Below are 20369 nucleotides of genomic sequence, written 5' to 3' on the forward strand. Positions count from 1 at the left end.
TCAGTATGCAAATGAATGAAAATAGACCCTTTCTTATCTTCTTGTACAAAGCTCAAGTATAAGTGGATCAAAGATCTCCACATTAAACCAGATACACTGAAACTATTAGATGAGAAAGTAGGGAAAACCTTAGAACACATAGGCACAGGAGAAAATTTCCTGAACAAAACACCAATGGCTCAAGCTCTAAGGTCAAAAATTAACAAATGGGACTTAATGAGATTGCAAAGTTTCTGTAAGGTTAAGGACATCATCAAGAAAACAAAACGGCAACCAACAGAATGGGAAAAGATCTTTACCAACACCACATCAGATAGAGGCCTAATATCCAAGGTGTACAAGGAACTCAAAAAGCTAGACACCAGAGAATCAAATAACCCTATTAAAAAATGGCGTACAGAGCTAAACAAAACGTTTTCAGTTGAGGAACACCGAATGGCCGAGAAACATCTGAGGAAGTGCTCCACATTCTTAGCCATCAGGGAAATGCAAATCAAAACAACCCTGAGATTCCACCTCACACCAGTCAGATTGGCCAAGATCCAAAACTCAGATGACAGCAGATGCTGGCGAGGCTGCGGAGAAAGAGGAACACTTCTCCACTGTTGGTGGGGTTGCAAGCTAATACAACCACTCTGGAAATCTGTCTGGTGATACCTCAGAAAATTGAATATAGTACTACCTGAAGACCCAGCTATTCCACTTCTGAGCATATACCCCAGAGACACATTAATACACAACAAAGATATGTGCACCACAATGTTCATAGCGGCTCCATTTATAAGAGCCAGAAGCCTGAAGGAACCCAGATGTCCCCCAGAAGATGAATGGATACAAAAATTGTGGTACATATACACAATGGAATACTACTCAGCCACCAGAAACAATGACTTAACCAAATTCTTAAGAAAATGGCTGCATCTAGAGAATATCATCCTGAGTGAGATAACCCAGTCACAAAAGAACAGACATAATATGCAGTCACTGATAGTGGAATGCTAACCCCAGAGGCTTGCACTCCCCCAGAAACAACTCACAGACTGTATGAAGTCCAAGAAATAAAGAAAACAAAACAAAACAAAAAAATATTTACAAAACAAGAAAACTTTAACTATTTCCATGTTACATTTTGTTTTACATGTACTTTAGCTCATTGTAAATATTAAGTTTTCAAGGCATACAATCACACCTTGAAAAAAATCAAGTACTGACTAAAAATATATATTCATATAGTTTTATGTAAAAATTATGTTAAAATCTGAAAAAAGTACTGACAAAAATGTATAATTTTAAGCAAAAAAGTTTAAAATCTGTACATTTTTCCTTGTTTTGTAAAATAAAGTTGTTAAAAAAAAGATGGTTTGCATTGTACAATAAAGTCAAAAATAAAGTAATATGCCCCAACTTAAAAAAAATTTTTTTTGCAAATCAAATTCAGGAACAAATCAAAGCCAGCCGTCACCATGATCAACTAGGCTTCATCCCATGGATGCATGGTTGGTTAAATATATAAAAATTCATTAACATAATCTACTATATAAGCAAAATCAAAGTAAAAACCACATGATCATCTTATTAGATGCAGAAAAATCATTTGAAAAATACAACACTCCTTCATGTTAAAAATATTGGAGACATCATGAATTCAAAACCCATAGCTAAACATAATAAAAGCAGTTTACTGTAAAACAACAGCCAATATCTAATTAAATGGAAAGATACTTAAAACAAAACCACTAAAATTGGGAACAAGACAAGAATGCCTACTCTCCCTTATTTATTCAATATTGTACTCAAAATTCCAGCTAGAAGAATAAGACAACCAAAAAAGATCAAGGAGATATAAATTGGCAAAGCAAAAGTAAATGTTTTACTATTTGCAGATGATATGATAGTATATATAAGCAACCCCAAAAATTCTACCAGTGAACTTTTTCAGCTAATAAACAACTTCATCAATGTGCCTAGATATAAAATTAACTCAAATCAATCAGTAGCCTTCATTAATACAAATGAAAAACAGGCTGATAAAGAAATTAGGGTAACAACTCCCTTAATAGTAGCCACAAATAATATAATATATCCTGGGGTAATTCTAACAAAACAAGTGAAAGATTTGTATGAAAATAATGTCAATTCTCTCAAGAAAGTAATTGAAGATCTCGGAAAATGGAGAAATCTCTCATGCTCATGGATTGGCAGAATTAACATAGTAAAAAAATCTCTATCCTATCAAAGGCAATCTACAGATTTTATGCAATCCCCAACAGAATCACAACAGAATTCTTCAAAGACATTTAAAGAGCAGTTTTCAAATTCATTTGGAAAATCAAAAACGGACAGAATATTGAAAAAAATTCTTAACGATAAAGAACTTTTGGCGGGAATCACCACTTCTGACCTCAAGCTATCTTATGGAGCAATAGTGATAAAAACTGCATAGTATTGGTACAGAGACAGCAGACACCTCGATCAATAGAATATAATTTAAGACCCAGAAATAAAATCACAAACTTACAGACACTTGATCTTTGACAAAGAAGCCAAAAATATGCAATGGGAAAAACAAACTATCTTCAATAAATAGTGCTGGTCTAATTGGCAGTCTGTATGTTAAAAAAATAAAAAGAGATCCATATTTGTCACTGTGTACAAAGCTCAACTCTAGGTAGATCAAGGACCTCAGCTTAAAACTAGAAACATTGAACCTAATAGAAGAGAAAGTGGGAAAGAACCTTGAACTTATTGGCACAGGCAGAAAATTCTGAAACAGAACTCCAATGGTTCAGACTCCATGATCAAGAATTGATAAATGGAACTTCCTGAAACTAGAAAGTTTCTGTAAGGCAAAGGAGAATGTCAAAAAGTAAATTGCCTAACTATAGATTGAAAAAAAAAACCACCTTCACTAACCTCACATCTGATAGAGGGTTAATATCTAAAATATATAAAGAACTCAAGAAGCTGACCACCAAAAACAAATAAACAACACAATAGATAAAGAACTAAAAAGAGAATTTACAACAGAAGAATATCACATGGCTGAGAGGCACTTAAAAAATATGCAAAACCCTTAGTGATCAGGGAAATACAAATCAAAACAACCCTGAGATTTCATCTCACACCAGTCAGAATGGCTAAGACCAAACACAGGTGACAGCACATGTTGGTAAGGATGTGAAAAAAGGGAACACTCCTCCACTGGGAGTGGAACTTCAAACTGGTAAAGCCACTCAGGAAATCAACCTGCATATTATTAAAAAAAAAATTGGACATAGATCTACCTGAAGATCCAGATGTACTACTCTTGGGCATGTACACAAATGATGTTCCAACATGCCACAAAGGCATGTGTTCTACTATGTTCATTGCAGCCCTGTTTATGATAGCCAAAAGCTGGAAGCAACATAGATGTCCCATGACAGAAGATACAGAAAATGTGGTTCTGTTACTCAATGGAATACTACTCAGCTATGAAGAATAGAGATATCCTACATTTTGCAGCAAATGGGTTGAACTAGAAAATATCATTGCAAGTGGGATAATTTAGACCCCAAAGGATTATGCATGGTATGTATTTACTAATAAGTTGACATAACCAAAAATATATCGAATACCCAAGATATATTCCACAGAATTCAAAAAGGTTAACAAACAAATGGGCCAAAGTGAGGATACTCCAATCCCACTTGAGAGGGAGATGAAAGCAATCACAGAAGGGGAGAGAGAGGGAGGGTACTGGATGAGAAAGAGGACAGTGGGGGGCATAAGAAAAATATGAGTATTAAACAGGGAAGTTAAAAATTATGAAATTTCCGATGATGGATTATTATAGAAAATGAAAGCTTCCCTTTATCTTGGGTAGCTCTCAAACAGTTTTTTGGTTGTAAATCTCTCCAGAATGTTTTAAAACCAATTTAACATAAGATTTAAATTTTTTGGTTAGCAAAATAATAGACAAATATAGCTATATAGTTTAAATGGTCAGTTTCTATAATCAATGCATTTGAATTTTTGACAGTGACTGGAGATTACAGAGTGCATATTACTAAGGCTGAATTCCTACTAGGATATCATTTAAGAGTCAGGTAGCTATTAAAATTACTATTATTTCAATGATATAAATGCTTATACAAAAGAACATCTTATGAATTTCTTTAAATGCAGCAATAACATTAAATAGTGTACTCAAAGTTAAATAGAAAAGTAAAAACCTGTACAAGACTTCTGTGGTATTTCCTGCATACAATGAGTGGTAGGCATATAATCGGGTTTGTTTGTTTGCTTGCTTGCTTTTTTCAGAATGTTTTCTCTCCTAAGGATTTCAATTATTCCCATATTTAATCTCTGAAGGTTTAAAGGGACCCTGACTCCTGAATGGAATTAAACTGTAAAGATTATATAGTTACATTTTTATAGTGACAGAGAAATCGGAAGACTTTTTCAATGATTTATACAGAATTTTGATATTACTTTAATAGGATAGGAGCAGATTGTTTATGGAGAATGTCCTCTCTACCTGCATCCATAGGCATTGATTCTTTGGGCCGGTAACAAAATCTAACTAGTGTTATAATTATGAAGACTCCCTGTTTCAAATGAGTACGCAAAGTGTAGACATATTAAATGATCTAAAGAAGGTCAAATTTAAGATTGCGTTTTTATATATGCCGGAGTTTAATCTCTGCTAGCTCCTTCTTCTACTCACTATACCTGAATTCCTAACTCGCACTTTGTTATGTCTTTTACTGCTCCTGCATTTTCGTTAGGGAAAAGGTGCTGCTACATTGATATGTTATATAGGAAGAGATGAAATTTTGAAATTACAGTGTGGTTATTTTGCCAGTCGTTATTATTAAATATCTTACAAGCAAATTCCTGAATATAACTATGCCCATACAAAAATCCATTTTTTCATCAAATTATGGAGATTAAAATATCTGTGTTAGAGAAAAATCATTAATAATAGATTAGTTTCTTATTATTTTCACTGGAAAGGAATTGATTTCACCAAGAAACATTCAGAAAACAATTCACTAAACACAAAAGCATTTCCAACGCCAGAACATAATGTTCAAATCTTTAAGCTTTAGTTATTATTAATTTCAATAAACATTACAAATATTCCACCAAATGTACTGTGAATCATTTATTAGATGAAAGAGCCAAATTTGTTTCTGAGTCTTGGCTTGGGCTTTGTGTGTAATTATTTAAATTAGAGTACATGCTCTGAAAGCAACAAGAATTAAAATTAAAAAAAAAGAATCAATGATAGAAGTAATTTGGATGGACGTGCACAGAAAGCACTGTCATGTAGACTTAGCCACTTCCTTTCTTATTTTCTACCTATAAGAGAAAGGTGCCTAGATTCTTCATTTGTGTGGTGCTTGGAAATCTCCCATAAACCCTGCTTTCATCAAGTAACAGTAAGATTAAAAATGCACAGGGGATATGGGAGAGGAGTCATCCATTCATAAAAAGCAATTTTGCTGAAAATTAGACACTTTTGTCTCATTAAGACACAGCACATGCATTAAGAATGTTTTCTGAAAGATTTTTTTTTCCTTGTTGGTATCTTGGAGTTGCACACAGTTCTGAATTTCTCTTCTCAATGAGAACATATGTAGTCACTCAATTTGGAATGACATACCTTTTAGCCTTGATTCTTCTATTCCATATTATATATGCAGACAGGCAATTGGGGAAACTAGTTTTGATACAAACTGCAAATGCAAATTTAACTGTATTGCTTTTTAGGTCTTAGTCTACCCATCTAAATAAAGCAGTCTCTAAGTGTGAATATTCAACATAGATGTAGATACTGAGTTTCTTTGGAAAAACTGGGAATTTGCTGACCGATGCTTTTTTCTACATCACACACAAAGGCAATTCTCTCCCATTTTATTATATTGTATCTTCTTTATGCATATGTTTACATGCATACATGTATAGATCTACACATATGCCATCAAATTTCAAGAATCTTGAGCTATAGGTAGCTATGAACTCCCAAAAATCTGTGGTAAAAATTGAACTCATGTCCTCTTCAAAATAGCAAGTGCTCTAAGTCACTAATCCATCTATTCATTGCTATCACTACAGTTTTGTTTAAACCTCCTCTATTGAATGCATTTCACTGTTTCAAACCTGAGGAATAGTCACTAATTCAAACACAAGAAATATACTCTTGCTTTTATCCTGGCTTCAGGTTCCCACAGTGAAGTTGTTCCTTTCCTGGTTTCATCTTACTATCTCTCTACATAGAAATGAGCTTCTGCCCCAGCATTGCTATAATAATCTGCTCACAAAGCTTCACTTATGATTTCAAATCGCTTTCAAGTATGCAACCCTCCCTGATATTCCTACGGCATTTCCCTTTGACTGATTTTGAAAGGGGTAGAAATAGAGCAGGACAAGGGAGAGTGGCTCCTCACAACTCTGTCCCCAGCCTGGTAGTGTTACTTTGTATGAGCTAGTGGACACCCATGTTCCAAACACTTAGGCTGGGGACTGGTGCTAAGACATAAGTAGAGAATGGAGATTTGGAACAAGTTCCCTGGCTCTGGCCTGTATTTTCTCAATGGGTATGAGGACAATTGGGAATAGGGACAGCTGTGGGAGATTTCTTCTTTTACTCAGGGCTGGCCTGATCCCCATTAGGTTTAAAGGCCTTTATGCTTCTTTGTTTCATGTTCCAGTTTCTGCATGTCATGCTTGTTTGTTTTGTTTTTTAAATAGAATGCTCCAGTCACACTTATATTTTGTTTTCTTTTTTATTTCACTTTTTCTCATATCTCCATAGAAATGATAGGCTGATATTTAAAAGCGCATTAAATTTTCAAGAAATTTTATAGTAGGACAGAAATAGCACTAAAGAGAATATGTCCTATGAATAGATCATGTTAAAAATAAAGCTGAATGGGTATGCCTGCTGATATTTTGTTTAAGGCCAAGATTGGATAAACAGGCTACAGAGAGTCAGTCTATGATGATAGTGTCTTCTCCCCTCCCCTTTGCTCAAAATAATTGCATGTGAAAAACTGTTTTCAAAGCCCAGCTTCAAAATCTAGATGTATGTTTGCTACCACATTTTCAATAAAGTGATAATTATGCCTTTAAAGTTCATACTGAGAGACTGGCAATGAAACCTATGCTCTTTTGATAACCTTTTCAGCTACAGTTGAAAGAAAAGGCAGTTAGACTTCCCTTTGAATTTTATGATTATACAAAGTTGAATAATACGGTTCCATAACAGACTTACCCTGACAATGCCCTCCTTCATCAAAGCCATCTGGGCAGTCGACTACTCCATTGCACAGTTGTGACAAATGGACACATGCGCTGGAGCCACGGCAAGCAATGTGATTCAAGGGGCATTTGATCTTCACCTCCTCAGGACCTTTAGGTGAGAGTAACAAAAAGCCCATGCGTTAACTTCATCTTTCTTTTTATAAAATTTGATAGCTTTAATTAAGAAATAAAACAAAGAGCACAGTTCTGATTGTCAAACCCATAAAGATGCTCTCTATGAATAGAAATCTCATTTTAAAAGATGTATAGCACATGTCATTTTACATTTTTTACTCCAAACAATGTATTAAACCATAAATACACTTTTCACCCAATAAAGCATCATGGCTGACAAGCCTGGGAATTGGTATTCTCTTACATTTGTTTCTAAATATATTTGTTAAGGATGACAAACTTCTTCAGTCTCAATTTTCTTAATGGTAAAAGGTATTTTATTTTATTTATTCTTTTGGCAAAACAACATTTTAGGTTTAATTTGAACACCACATTAATGGTGTTATAGTTAAGTAAAGAATATTTTAACCCCAACCCTATTGATGTTGCCAAGAGGCACTTTCTGAGAGGAACCTGGCCTGAATGCGTTTTTGGGAAGTTCTGCCAGCAACTGACCAATGTAGATGTAGATGATTGAAGCCAACCTTTAAACTGATCTTGGGGAACCCATGAGGATGATGGTAGAATAGTGGAAGAGCAGAGCCCCCCATAGGAAGAACAATGTAGGCTGGCTAGACCACCCAGTGCTTCTAGGAACTAGACCACCAACCAAAGAGTGTACAGGGATGTACACTCTCCAGCTACATGTGTAGCAGACAGTGGACATGTCTGTCATCAATGAGAGGGGAAGCCTTTTGTTCTGTGGGGGTTTGCTGCCCAGTATAGGGGGATGCAGGAGCAATGGGGCATGAGAGGGTAGATAGGTGAGCATCCTCATAGAGGCAAGGGGGGAGGCTTGGATGTGGAATGGGGGATATGTGTGATGGAGTGGTCACTGGGAAGTGGGGTATCATTCGAGATGTAAATGAATGGAATTACTAGTTTTACAAAGTGAAAAAACATTTCAACAGTGAGAGTGGCCCTTTAAAGTATCTTTTTTTGTGTTGTGAACTAATGGAGGAAACCCACACTTAAGTGTTTACTTTCACCACCTAAAATAAGGCAAAGTAATTATGAAAAAAAATGAAGTCCTGTAAAGTAGAGGGAAGTGAACAAGAGGGTACTTTTATAGAGTGATGAGTCAAAAGAAAAAATACACTATATATGGAAGTAGAAGGCAATATTGCTAACAGTAAAATATACTTTTGAATCTTTCTCAAGTGTAAATTATAGGTCCATGTGATTTGTTTGTTTGATTTTTTTTAATTTTATTTTTACACTCAATATTTCATTCCCCTCCTGACCAACCTCCTAATGTTCCACATTTCATACCTCCTCTCTGCCTGACCCCTCCTCCCCAGGTCTTCACCAGGAAGTACCTGCTCCACCCACCATGCCAGACCTCTAAACTCCCTGGGGGAGTCCCTTGAAGAATAAGTGCATCTTCTCTGAGTAAACCTAAATCTTAGAGTCCTCTGCTGTATATCTGTTGGAGGCCTTCTATCAGCTGGTGTATGCTGCCTGGTAGGTGGTCCAATGATTTTTCTAAAGTTGTTTTCTTCAATCTTTTGCATGTCAGCTTCCATAAAAGATGACTCTTAATGACTTATCATTATACTCATAGATTGGTACATTTCTCAACTCTCATACAATGTTCCCCTTTTTTATTAATTGGTTATTAATACATAGACTCATACTTGTAAATATGTAAAGAATAAGAGACCATGGATGGATCAATCTTTAGTAGGCTATCTATATCACATTTCTTATCCCAGGGTTCTGGAGTCATTTATTTAGAGGAAGAAAAAAAATGTAAAATTCAAACATGGTGATGACTACAACATAGCAGGGCCTTTCAAATATGGCAGGGCAGCTGCTACAGGTGTGAACTCAGTGGTAGAGACAGCATGCACAAAACAAGTACAAACTCAAACCAGACCAGATCCCATAATGAAGCAGACAGTTTGGCATGTAATTCTATACCTAACCATTAAGCCATTCACAGTAGACATCTGCTAAGTGAAGCAGAGTCAATTTTCTTTAGAGGTGTAGTCATCCAGTGGAAGAGTATCTAATCCACTAACAAGGGCAGGATAAAATGAACTTGGTGAAGAAAGCTACAACACAGTATTGGCTAAGTAGGCAAGGTGGTAGATGTGGGAAGAGTTGGAAAGGGGTCAAGTAAAATCAAAATACATTATACTAAATTCTCAAAGAACTAATAAATACATTTTTAAAGATTTTATTACTTTATGTATATGTATAGAGACACACCAGCAGAGGGCATCAGATTCTATTACAGATGCTTGTGAGCCACCATGTGGTTGCTGGCAGTTGAACTCAGGACCTCTGGAAGAGCAGTCAGTGCTCTTAACCACTGAGCCATCTCTCCAAACTCCTAAGAAATATATTTACACTAGCCGAAATGTTGCCTTTATCAGGATTATCTACAAATCTGAGACTTTCTTCCTTATAAGTTTGCTAATTTGTAACATATGTATTACCAAATATGTGAAATGCATCTTACTGTAATATTTCTTCAGTTCTGGTAATCATTATTTCTCAAATTACCTATTTATCTCAACTGACTGTGCATAGATACATTTATATTTCTGAGTACAAGTATATTTAAGTTCTGAACAGATAAAGGTTTAGAAGTATTGCTAATCTAAGTACTTTAGTAATATTTGTAAGATAAACATGAAACAAATTACTTCACTTCAAACTAATTGTAAAGCTCTGAATACCTATTGTCAACAATTAAAAAAATCTGTTGAAAATTAAATGACACCTTTTTAGTTAAATTTAGACATAAATGTCAAAGTGGTACTTAGGTCAGTGATGTATAAGGAAATTTAGGTAAATTCCAAATTATACATAATTTGGGGAGATTTTAGAAATTTTATAGTAAGAAAATAGAAATTGATTAGTAATTAAAATGTAATTGTTTAATGAAATGCGATGCCTGAGTAGGGCAGTGAAAATATGACCTCCTATTTTAAGATGGCCAGAAAAGTAAGGAAGACTACAGAAAAGAAAGGTGTATCTGGATGCAGAAGTAGGGCTCAAGTTTTTACAAATTGAGAGAACAAAGACATATCTCCATCATGGACCAATAGTACGCAATGGTGAGCTGAGAAGCTGTTCAGGAGCAGGAGGCTTTCCTCCTACACCAGCTGGGGCAGTCTTTCCTCTTGACTTCCTTTGAACTGTTACCATGGAAAAATTCATTTAGAGTTTGCCTGCTATGTTTCTATCAATCTTCCTAAGACTCTCATACTATAGGGTATTTAGACAGTCATATAAAACCAGTGGTTCTTTGTAGAAATGGCCCTTCATTTTCAGAGTTAAGTGCACAGCTGGGCATAATACTATCTTAAATATTTGATCAGCGTCCAAATTATTTAATTGGGAGAAAGAAGACCCCAGATGCATTCACAGACATTACACACAATCCCTCTATACATCCTCATATGCACATATATAGACATAGATACTAAGTAACATAATAATCTTTAAAAATATGATAGAAATATATTCCTCATTAGACATGTTTATAGTGCAGCAATCACTCAAAACAGTATTTGTTCTTGAAAATATACATTTTTCCTAATTAGTTGAAATAAACATTTTAAAAACTAAGCTTTTCTCTACACACTACCCTCCTAGGGTTATGTGACTCTTCTGTATCCTTTAAAAAGTAAGATTATGTTTTGAATATGAGTAAAAAAATTTTCTATGATCCATGAAAAGAACTGAGAAAAGACATTTCTCATGTAATGTTTTGTCTAATTAAAGGTGCTGAGTTTGCTAGGGGCTGGAGAGATGGCTCAGTGGTTAAGCTCACTCACTCTCTGCTCTTCCAGACGTCCCTAGTTCAATTCCCACTACCCTCATGGTGTCTCACAACTATGTAATTGTGGTCTTCGGGTGTGTTGGAAGACAGCAACAGAGTGTACTCATATATATTAAATGAATGAATGAATAAATATTTTTTAAAAAGATGCTAAGTTTGTTTTGTGATAGATAAATATCACAGCAGAAGTATCAGAGGAATCCAACACTAAGCTCTCCCTGAACCTTGCTGTCTCAGATTACTTTCTCCTCTGTCTACCAAGACTCACTCCTGTTGTCTTTCCTCTTTATACCTTTCTACCAGTTCTATACTTTTTTTGGAATCCAATTTATTTCTCTTAACCTGTACACAATAATAAAGGGTTACTGAGTGAATAGTTTTCAAACAAAAACTGTTTTCTCCTTAAAAATGGACTATTGTCCATATTTCAGTGTTTAAATTGTGTGTGCTACACGCCTATTCTCTGACTCTGTTCCACTCTCAGAATCCTAGTGATTTGGTTTCCCTGGGCATAGTGAAAGAAAGAAAAAAAAAAAAAAAAAAAAAAAAAAAAAAAAAAAAAAAACCTAAAAGGTCCAGTGCAAAAATTGTAAGTTGTAAACCTAAATATTAACTTGTAGTTTTGTTTGCGGTGAAAGAAAGAGACCCAGATTCCTTCAGAAACTTTCCCAGTTTTCTTTCTAAATTAATATCCTACTTTGTTATTTCCTGCCTCTTGGACTCAGTCACATTATGGTGGATGTGTTTGTCCCCATTGCTTCTGGCATATCTGCATACAGTACACATCCATTTAACACATGCAGTTCAGCACCTGAACCTCATCAGTCTAGAAAGCAGAATCTTCAGCAGTGCGTGATCTTTATACTCCCTGAATGTTTTCCCATGATGCTCCACACACTACACCCTCTACAGTCCATCACTCTGGATTGGCTCATAACTGTTGTTTTCTTTTGATATTACACTCTGAGAAGACTGGTATTACCAATTGTTTCCTTCTTATCTATATAATACCATCTCCTAACACAGCCAGACACACAGTGTGCACTTGATATTCAGTTGCTGAAAGAACATATAGTATATATAATACTGCTAATTAACGTGTTTGACATACAAGAACTTAAAATTTTCTCTCATTAACACAATTAACTGATAAATTTGCACTAAGAGAACTTTTACCCTATGACTACTTTAATTTATAACGATTCTTAATTTCGGGGCAAATTAAAACAAAAATGTCTTGGCTTGTTTTCATTATCTAATTGAAATTTAATGAGCACTGCTTGCAACTAATATTGAAATTTGTAGCATGCTTCATTCACTGGCCATTTCTCTCCCACTACATTACAAATTTACTCTCAGTTCTAGAGTTTTGTTATGTGATATCATCATCTCGAATGTAAACCTTCATTCTTCCTTTGTCCAACACAATCTACCAATGTAAATCACAACATTGCTAATGGAGTCACTTATTTAATAAGAAGCTGTGTAACACAGTGAAAAGGCATTAGATTTGAAGACCTTTTGCTTCCTTTTATAGTTACCCAGTAGTCACCTAAACTGAGTACAGTACTTAGTTCACTAAGACTTTTGCAACACTTCAGAAATAGAAATAATAAAAGAATCTGCATTAGTGGGTCACAATAGATGCAAGTAGACTTTGTGGGTTTAGATTTGGTGAGCTGTGTAAATGGAATCTTTATGGGAGACACCATCATTCTCCATTAGATGAGCTTGCAGTAACACTGTGTGTGGAGAGTGGGTGTGGCGGCAGTCCAAAGATGGTACTTGGGACTCTGGCCTAGTATTGTGACTAGCACCTGACATCCTCCTGCCCCCAAGATTAGCCACTCCCACCTTGAGAGCTGTGCAGGCACACCCATGACGCAAGATCAGGCCAGATGACACAGACCTATGAACTGCAGCCATGCAACATGGACTGGTGTAAGGTGGAATCTCAGGGTTGTTTTGATTTGCATTTCCCTCATGGCTAAGGATGTGAAGCACTTCCTTAGATGCTTCTCTGCCATTTGATATCCCTCACTTGAGAACTTTTTGTTTAGCTCTGTATCCCATTTTTTAGTAGGGTTGTTTGATTCTCTGGTGTCTAACTTCTTGAGTTCTTTGTATACCTTTATCAAATGTGGGGTTGGTAAAGATCATTCCCAGTCTGTTGGCTGCCCTTTTGTTTTCTTGACAGTGTCCTCAGCCTTACAGAAACTTTGCAATAATTCACTCTATGTATAGGCATTTTAAACAAGCATCAACATAACTTCATTAAGTAATATGATTTTCAAAGAACTGCTGCCATAATTATACTTGTTTAACCCTTTCTATCTATGCTTTTAATTTTTATTATAAAGAATAATTTCCAACACAAAATATAGCTCTTTGAATATATTAATAACGAGCATCTTTTTAAATTGTGGAATTGGAAAAGTGATTCCAATGTGATAAGATGTACAGAAACATTACCCAGTGAACTATTATAATTATCAGACATTCAGAATTAAATAACTACAGCAGTCTAGGTTATTAAAACATCACGTGACAAGTTCATAATATTATGTCTCAGTGTTGTTTCAGATGAATGGCACATAGTGTAAATTTGTTTAATGTACACATGCACATCCACTGATATTAAACAGACACTATATTATGTTCTCATGTACACATGCATAAGCAGCACACTGTTTTATACTCATATGTTCACAGGTACACCTACTGATATAACAGAGAACACTGTACTATGTATTAACTTTAAGAAAATACATTTTTAATACTTGTCTGCTTATATTATATTATGCTCTTATCTGTAAAAACAAATTAACTTTGTAATATAATATCATGTAATATTATTACAAAAAAATAATTAGAGTATAATATATTTCAAGTTTAGGATCAAACTGAGGCTATTTTACATACTAGCTTCATTCTCAGCCTTCCATAACATGCATTCGCAGCAAACAAACTGGTATTTTATTTCAAAGGGAAAACAAAAGACATTTATAGCATTTCACATGTAATTAAAATTAGATTTATGAACATTAACTCCTTAATGAAACAATCTTGTCTCATTATTTGTTAGAATAATCTATGTGACTCCACTCAAAGAAAAAGAAATAGAAATAAAACCTTCCAAATTATTATGTGCACTCAATCTAGTAGTAATTCGGAGAGATAAAATAATTTCTGAGAAACACAGGTTTCTGTAATATCATTTATGTTTACAGTATTTCAAATGAATGTTGTAAATGTTCAAGAGCCTGAGGAGTTGGGAAGATGATAGATTTAGTCCAGTGCCTCCCCTTCAACCATTTCCGACCTATTCCTGTTTTCTTTGAGCCTGGACAAGGAAAGTGTGCACTTTGATAACATGTTCAAGGTTTCCAATCTTTTGTCTTTACTCCTAATGTTAAGAAGTCTCAGTGACAGAGAGGTGACAGTATGTACCATATAGAGCTGCAAACTTTTAATGAATACATAACATGTCTACACACCAAAAAAGACTGACCTATTTTTAAAATTTTTATGTTGCTTTATGAATTACAGATATTTATTTACTACATTGAATATCCTGTTGAAACCCTAGCCATTCAGAGACTGCCCAACCTGGTTATCCATCCCATATACAGACACCAAACTCAGAAACTTTTGTTGATACCAAGAAATGTTTACTGACAGGAGCCTGATATAGCTGTCTCTCTCCTGAGAGGCTTTGCCAGAGTCTGACAAATAGAGAGGTGACTGCTTGTAGTCAACCATTGGACTGAGCACAGGGCCCCCAATGGAGGAGTTAGGGGAAGGACTGAAGGAGCTGAGGGGTTGCATCCCCATAGGAAGAACAACAATATCAACCAACTAGACACCCTAGTTCCTGGTGAATAAGCCACTAAACAAAAAGTACACATGGAGGGACCCATGGCTCATGCAGCATAAGTAACAGAGGATGGCATTGTGGGACATCAATGGGAGGAGAAGCCCTTCATCTTGGAAAGGCTTGATGCACCAGTGTACAGAGATGCCAGTGCAGAAAGGCAGGAGTGAGTGAGTCGCTGAGTGAGTGAGTGAGGGAGGGAGGGAGTGTGTGACTGAGTGTGTGAGTGAGTGAGTGAATGAGTGACTGACTGACTGACTGACTGAATGACTGACTGACTGAGTGTATGAGTGAGTTAGTGAGTGAGTGACTGACTGACTGACTGACTGACTGACTGACTGACTGGCTGACTGAGTGAGTGAGTGTATGAGTGAGTTAGTGAGTGACTGACTGACTGACTGACTGACTGACTGACTGACTGACTGACTGACTGACTGACTGATTAACTGACTGACTGACTGACTGACTGAGTGACTGGCTGACTGAGTGAGTGAGTGAGTGAGTAAGTGAGTGAGTGAGTGAATGACTAAGTGAGTGAGTGGGTGAGTGAGTGGGTGAGTGACTGACTGACTGACTGACTGACTGACTGACTGACTGACTGACTGAATGAATGAATGAATGAATGACTGAGTGAGTGAGTGAATGACTGAGTGAGTGAGTGGGTGAGTGAGTGAGTGACTGACTGAGTGGGTGAGTGAGTGAGTGAGTGGGTGAGTGAGTGAGTGGGTGAGTTAGTGGGTGAGTGAGTGAGTGAGTGAGTGGGTGAGTTAGTGAGTGGGTGAGTGAGTGAGTTTGTGAGTGAGTGAGTGAGTGAGTGGGTGGGTGAGTGAGTGAGTGAGTGAGTGAGTGGGTGAGTGAGTGGGTGAGTGAGTGAGTGGGTGAGTGAGTGGGTGAGTGAGTGAGTGAGTGGGTGAGGGAGTGGGTGAGTGAGTGGGTGACTGAGTGGGTGAGTGAGTGGGTGAGTTAGTGAATGACTAAGTGAGTGAGTGGGTGAGTGAGTGACTGACTGACTGACTGACTGAATGACTGAGTGAGTGAGTGAGTGAGTGGGTGAGTGAGTGGGTGAGTGAGTGGGTGAGTGAGTGGGTGAGTGAGTGGGTGAGTGGGTGAGTGAGTGGGTGAGTGGGTGAGTGAGTGGGTGAGCTAGTGAATGTCTAAGTGGGTGAGTAGGTGAGTGGGTGAGTGAGTGAGTTAGTGAATGACTGAGTGAGTGAGTGAGTGGGTGAGTGAGTGGGTGAGTGAGTGGGTGAGTGAGTGAGTGAGTGGGTGAGTGGGTGAGTGAGTGAGTTAGTGAATGACTGAGTGAGTGTGTGAGTGGGTGAGGGAGTGGGTGAGTGAGTGGGTGAGTGAGTGAGTGAGTGGGTGAGGGAGTGGGTGAGTGAGTGTGTGAGTGGGTGAGGGAGTGGGTGAGTGAGTGGGTGAGTGAGTGAGTGAGTGGGTGACTGAGTGGGTGAGTGAGTGGGTGAGTATTGATCACCTTTATAAAAGCAAGGAGAGGGAGAATGAAATAGAGGGTTTCCAAAGGGGAAACCTAGAAAGGAGCTAACATTTGAAATGTAAATAAATGAATATACAATTAAAAGTATACTGTCATAAAAGTTATGCTAATATAGTGTCTTAAAATAAAGAACACGCAATGACTGTGACATGTGAAAACAATGCTGCCATGACCACCGACCACATGGAGACTGTTATGAATCTGTATGTAAACAGATGGCGGTACAATTTTTTATAAGAAACTCTAAATCACATTTAGTGACATCACCGTGCTAAAATACTGTCTCCAGGCTCAAGAAAGACCTGAGCGGTTAGGAATAGCTGCTGCTTTTCCATAGGGCAGCAGTTCTGCTGTTGGCACATCCATCAGTCCTCTCATAATCCTTCTTGTTTCCAGGTCCAAGGCACAGCCCTCTTTGGGCATCTGTGAGTACACATGCATATGTGGCGTCCACACATACATAGTTATTAAAAATGCTAAAAGTATATCATAAAAGTGGCCTCATGCTGGTGTATAGATGTATGTGTTTTGTGCTGATTTAGAATATATCAGGAGATTTTCAAACATTGTATTTACTGACTTTTGATATTGAAATAGCTCATGAATATGAAGTTATAACATTCTCCAGCAATGAAACTAGAAAGTCAACATGTACCCAATTGACAAAGAAATATTAGAATACAGTCATGGTTTATATCTTGACACTAATTATAACCTTCAGAATAAAGACTGATGAGGTCAACTGCTTGCTGGCCCTTTGACCTTCCAATATAAAGACAAATAGATTAAAAGAGAAGAAATATTATTTTATATGTTATTATCTCTGCATCATTGTCTTTGTTAAACTCAGAATTAATAGGGCATTACAAGTTCAATGCTTATTTAATTGTTTCAAATCCTCATTTTGTCCACTCCAGACAACATTTGAATATTCTTAGAGTGCTGAACATTTTCTAGAGAGGAATAGTGAACAATCTGTAGAGATAGAAGACACTAAACAACTTATAGTCAATGTTGTCCAATTTGCGACATTGTCATGGTATATCAAAATGAATATTTCTTAGAAATATGTGAAGGTAGAGAATTGCTTTTCTGAGTCTTTGTTTCCAATCTACAATCATTGAAGTTTAGATTCAGATTCCCAGTTAAGACCTAAAAAAGGGCTGATTAACATTAAATGACTAGTTCAAGAAAATTCTCCCTAGGAAAACAAGCAAGCCAACAAGGGATGGCTAGATGTTTGAATCCAAAATTAGAAAACACAATGTTGTTACTGACTTCTTTTCATATGGAGTAAACAGGTGAAGAAGGCTTTTCTAAGGATCTACAAGAACCATCTTTTTGGATGGAACAGGTCTTCCACAGAATATACCCAAAATATAATCAATTGAACAAACCTGGAAGACAGACAGTTCACACGTCTCAGTGAATGCAGCATTCAGAAGAACACCATCTTTCTGATTTACAGAGAAATTTGATCTGCATTCTCTGCAATGTATGAACAACACAAGTACCAAGACCTTTGCTTCTCATGCAACACTTAACACAGTTCTTTATTTGGTGCTGATTTTCTGTTATTCCACCTGGGGTAAAGTCCTACCATTCACCAGTATTGAGTGAGTAAGAAAAGAGAACAGAGAGGAGAAAAACACATGCCTTGCATTTTTCTCACTCTATTTTAATTTTCTGTGTATGAAAACAGAACAAGTGATAATTTTAGAGGCCTAATCAGCATACAAATGTATATGGAAGGAAGTTTGTCAGAGGGTGTGCCTTCATTCCCTTGTTGACACAGGCGATCAGAAAATGATTTATAGAGAAGACAGAAGGGAATGCTGAAATAAGAATGAAGATGCCTAAAAATCTCAAAATAAACCTATGATACGTATCATTCTGTTCATTATCTAACACATACTGTTTTAATGTTCACATAATAACCAATGACTCCTTGACCCACACAAAAATATTTATGTATCAGATGTGAGAAATACTTTTCTAAGCTGTTGGTCAGGGCTGCTTAAGAGACCTCTGAAACATAGCCTATTGCCATTAGCTTTTATGGTCTCCAGGAAGTGAAAGTAAGTCCCAATTGCTGATCGCATCATACACTTAAAGAAACAAGAAAAATAGTTTTTTTTTTTGTTTTTTTTAAGATGAAATTGAATTGATTTTCTCAACCATAAGACTAGCTTTCACGATACCAGAAACCACCATGCAAGATTCCAATGCACAAAGGCAACCAACAGTCCTACCCAGCTAGGATGGCTATATGCTTTATCATTGATGATGTGAGACATAACCCAAAAGGTACAGCAGTGGTGTAAAGACCCTAGGAATAAAAAATGGATCTCCAATTGAACTTATAACTACTAAGAAGAGATAGATCATGCTTTGTTCTGGTAGCCTAGCCTACTAAACAGGGATAATGAAGTCATGGACCTTAGAAGAAACTCTAGAACCACAACTTCACTAAAACAGTGTGATTCTTAAACACAGTCCATCTATCCTTGTAGACACAGATAGGTGTAGGCTGCACCCTTTCAAAGAAGCTTTTTTTAGGAACACAAAAAAATCACTGCAGAAAACTGTGACCAATCAAAATACAGAGATGTCCAACCCAGATCTAATGGATACAACTACAAAACTATTTCATTTCTAAAGCTCAGGAAACACTGTGAAAGAGAAGGATCATAGAGTTTGTTGTGAGAAGGTTGTGGTAGTTAGAATGAAAGTAGCTCCCATAAACTCATAGATCACAATGTCTGGCTTCCCATTGGAAAGTGTTTTAGAAGTAAATAGAAAGTATTTCTGTGTTGGAGGAAGTATGTCACTGGAGGTGGAGCTGGAGATGTGAGGTTTCAAAAGTCTACACCATGACCAGTCTTCCATAGCTTCCAGGCTATGGGTCAAGATGTAAGCTCTGAGCTACTGTACTAGTGCCATACCTGTCCGCCTGCTGTCATGATGGCTATGACTAACCTTCAAAGACTGGGAACAACTGAAAATTAAATGTTTTTATGGATCAATGGCCTTGTTCTTGGTGGTTCCTCACTGCAATAGTAATCTTAACTAAGATAATTGTGTCTCTTAGTTATGTCAGTAGCTACATAACAATGTCTCATCAATATGATTGCCTAAACATTAGTTGAATAAGGACAATACCAATAAAAGAGTGAATGTGGCAAATCCCAGGAGGTCCCAACCCTACACAAAGGCTACAATTTTATAGAAAGACAGCTAATGAATTTTGAGTTCTGTAGAAATAGTCTTTCTCAGGAAGAACACAGAAATTGGTTATTAAAAAATGTAAGTATATATATGTATATATATATGCGTGTGAGTATAATTATATGTACAATTATACCAATATATAATGTATATTATATACTATATACATATACATACAAGCATGTACATATATGCATGTAGTAACAATTATTAATGAAATAAAGCCATGAATTTGATAAAGGGAAAAAAGAGGTATATGGAGGAAAGTAAAAGAAGACAAACATGTAACCTTAGTATATTCTCAAGAAAAAAAATTAATGAAAAAACCCAAAAACAAAATTAAGATTTTTAAATAAGATAGTTTATGACTGTGAAAAAAAAGTACTGTCAGAGAAGCAAGAGTCCCCCAGGAGCCAATGGCAATGACTTTAGCTGAAATTTCTAACAAGGGGGAGATACCACGAGTAGAGATCTCTTCCAGTAGATAGGCATTGCTCCCATTAGAAGGA

General features: G+C 36.4%; 1 protein-coding gene across 1 annotated transcript in view; it reads right to left on the minus strand.

Annotated features, from left to right (window-relative positions):
* Positions 1 to 20369, minus strand: part of LRP1B (LDL receptor related protein 1B) — a gene marked incomplete at both ends in the record, with an annotated part of 1929155 nt that overhangs the window by 1266118 nt on the left and 642668 nt on the right. Inside the window, one exon of the mRNA XM_080928219.1 lies at positions 7262 to 7399. Coding sequence (XP_080784345.1) covers positions 7262 to 7399 — 138 coding nt within the window. The remainder of the gene's footprint in view (positions 1 to 7261; positions 7400 to 20369) is intronic.

Source organism: Micromys minutus (assembly GCF_963924665.1).
Source record: "Micromys minutus genome assembly, chromosome: 13".
Classification (NCBI taxonomy): domain Eukaryota; kingdom Metazoa; phylum Chordata; class Mammalia; order Rodentia; family Muridae; genus Micromys; species Micromys minutus.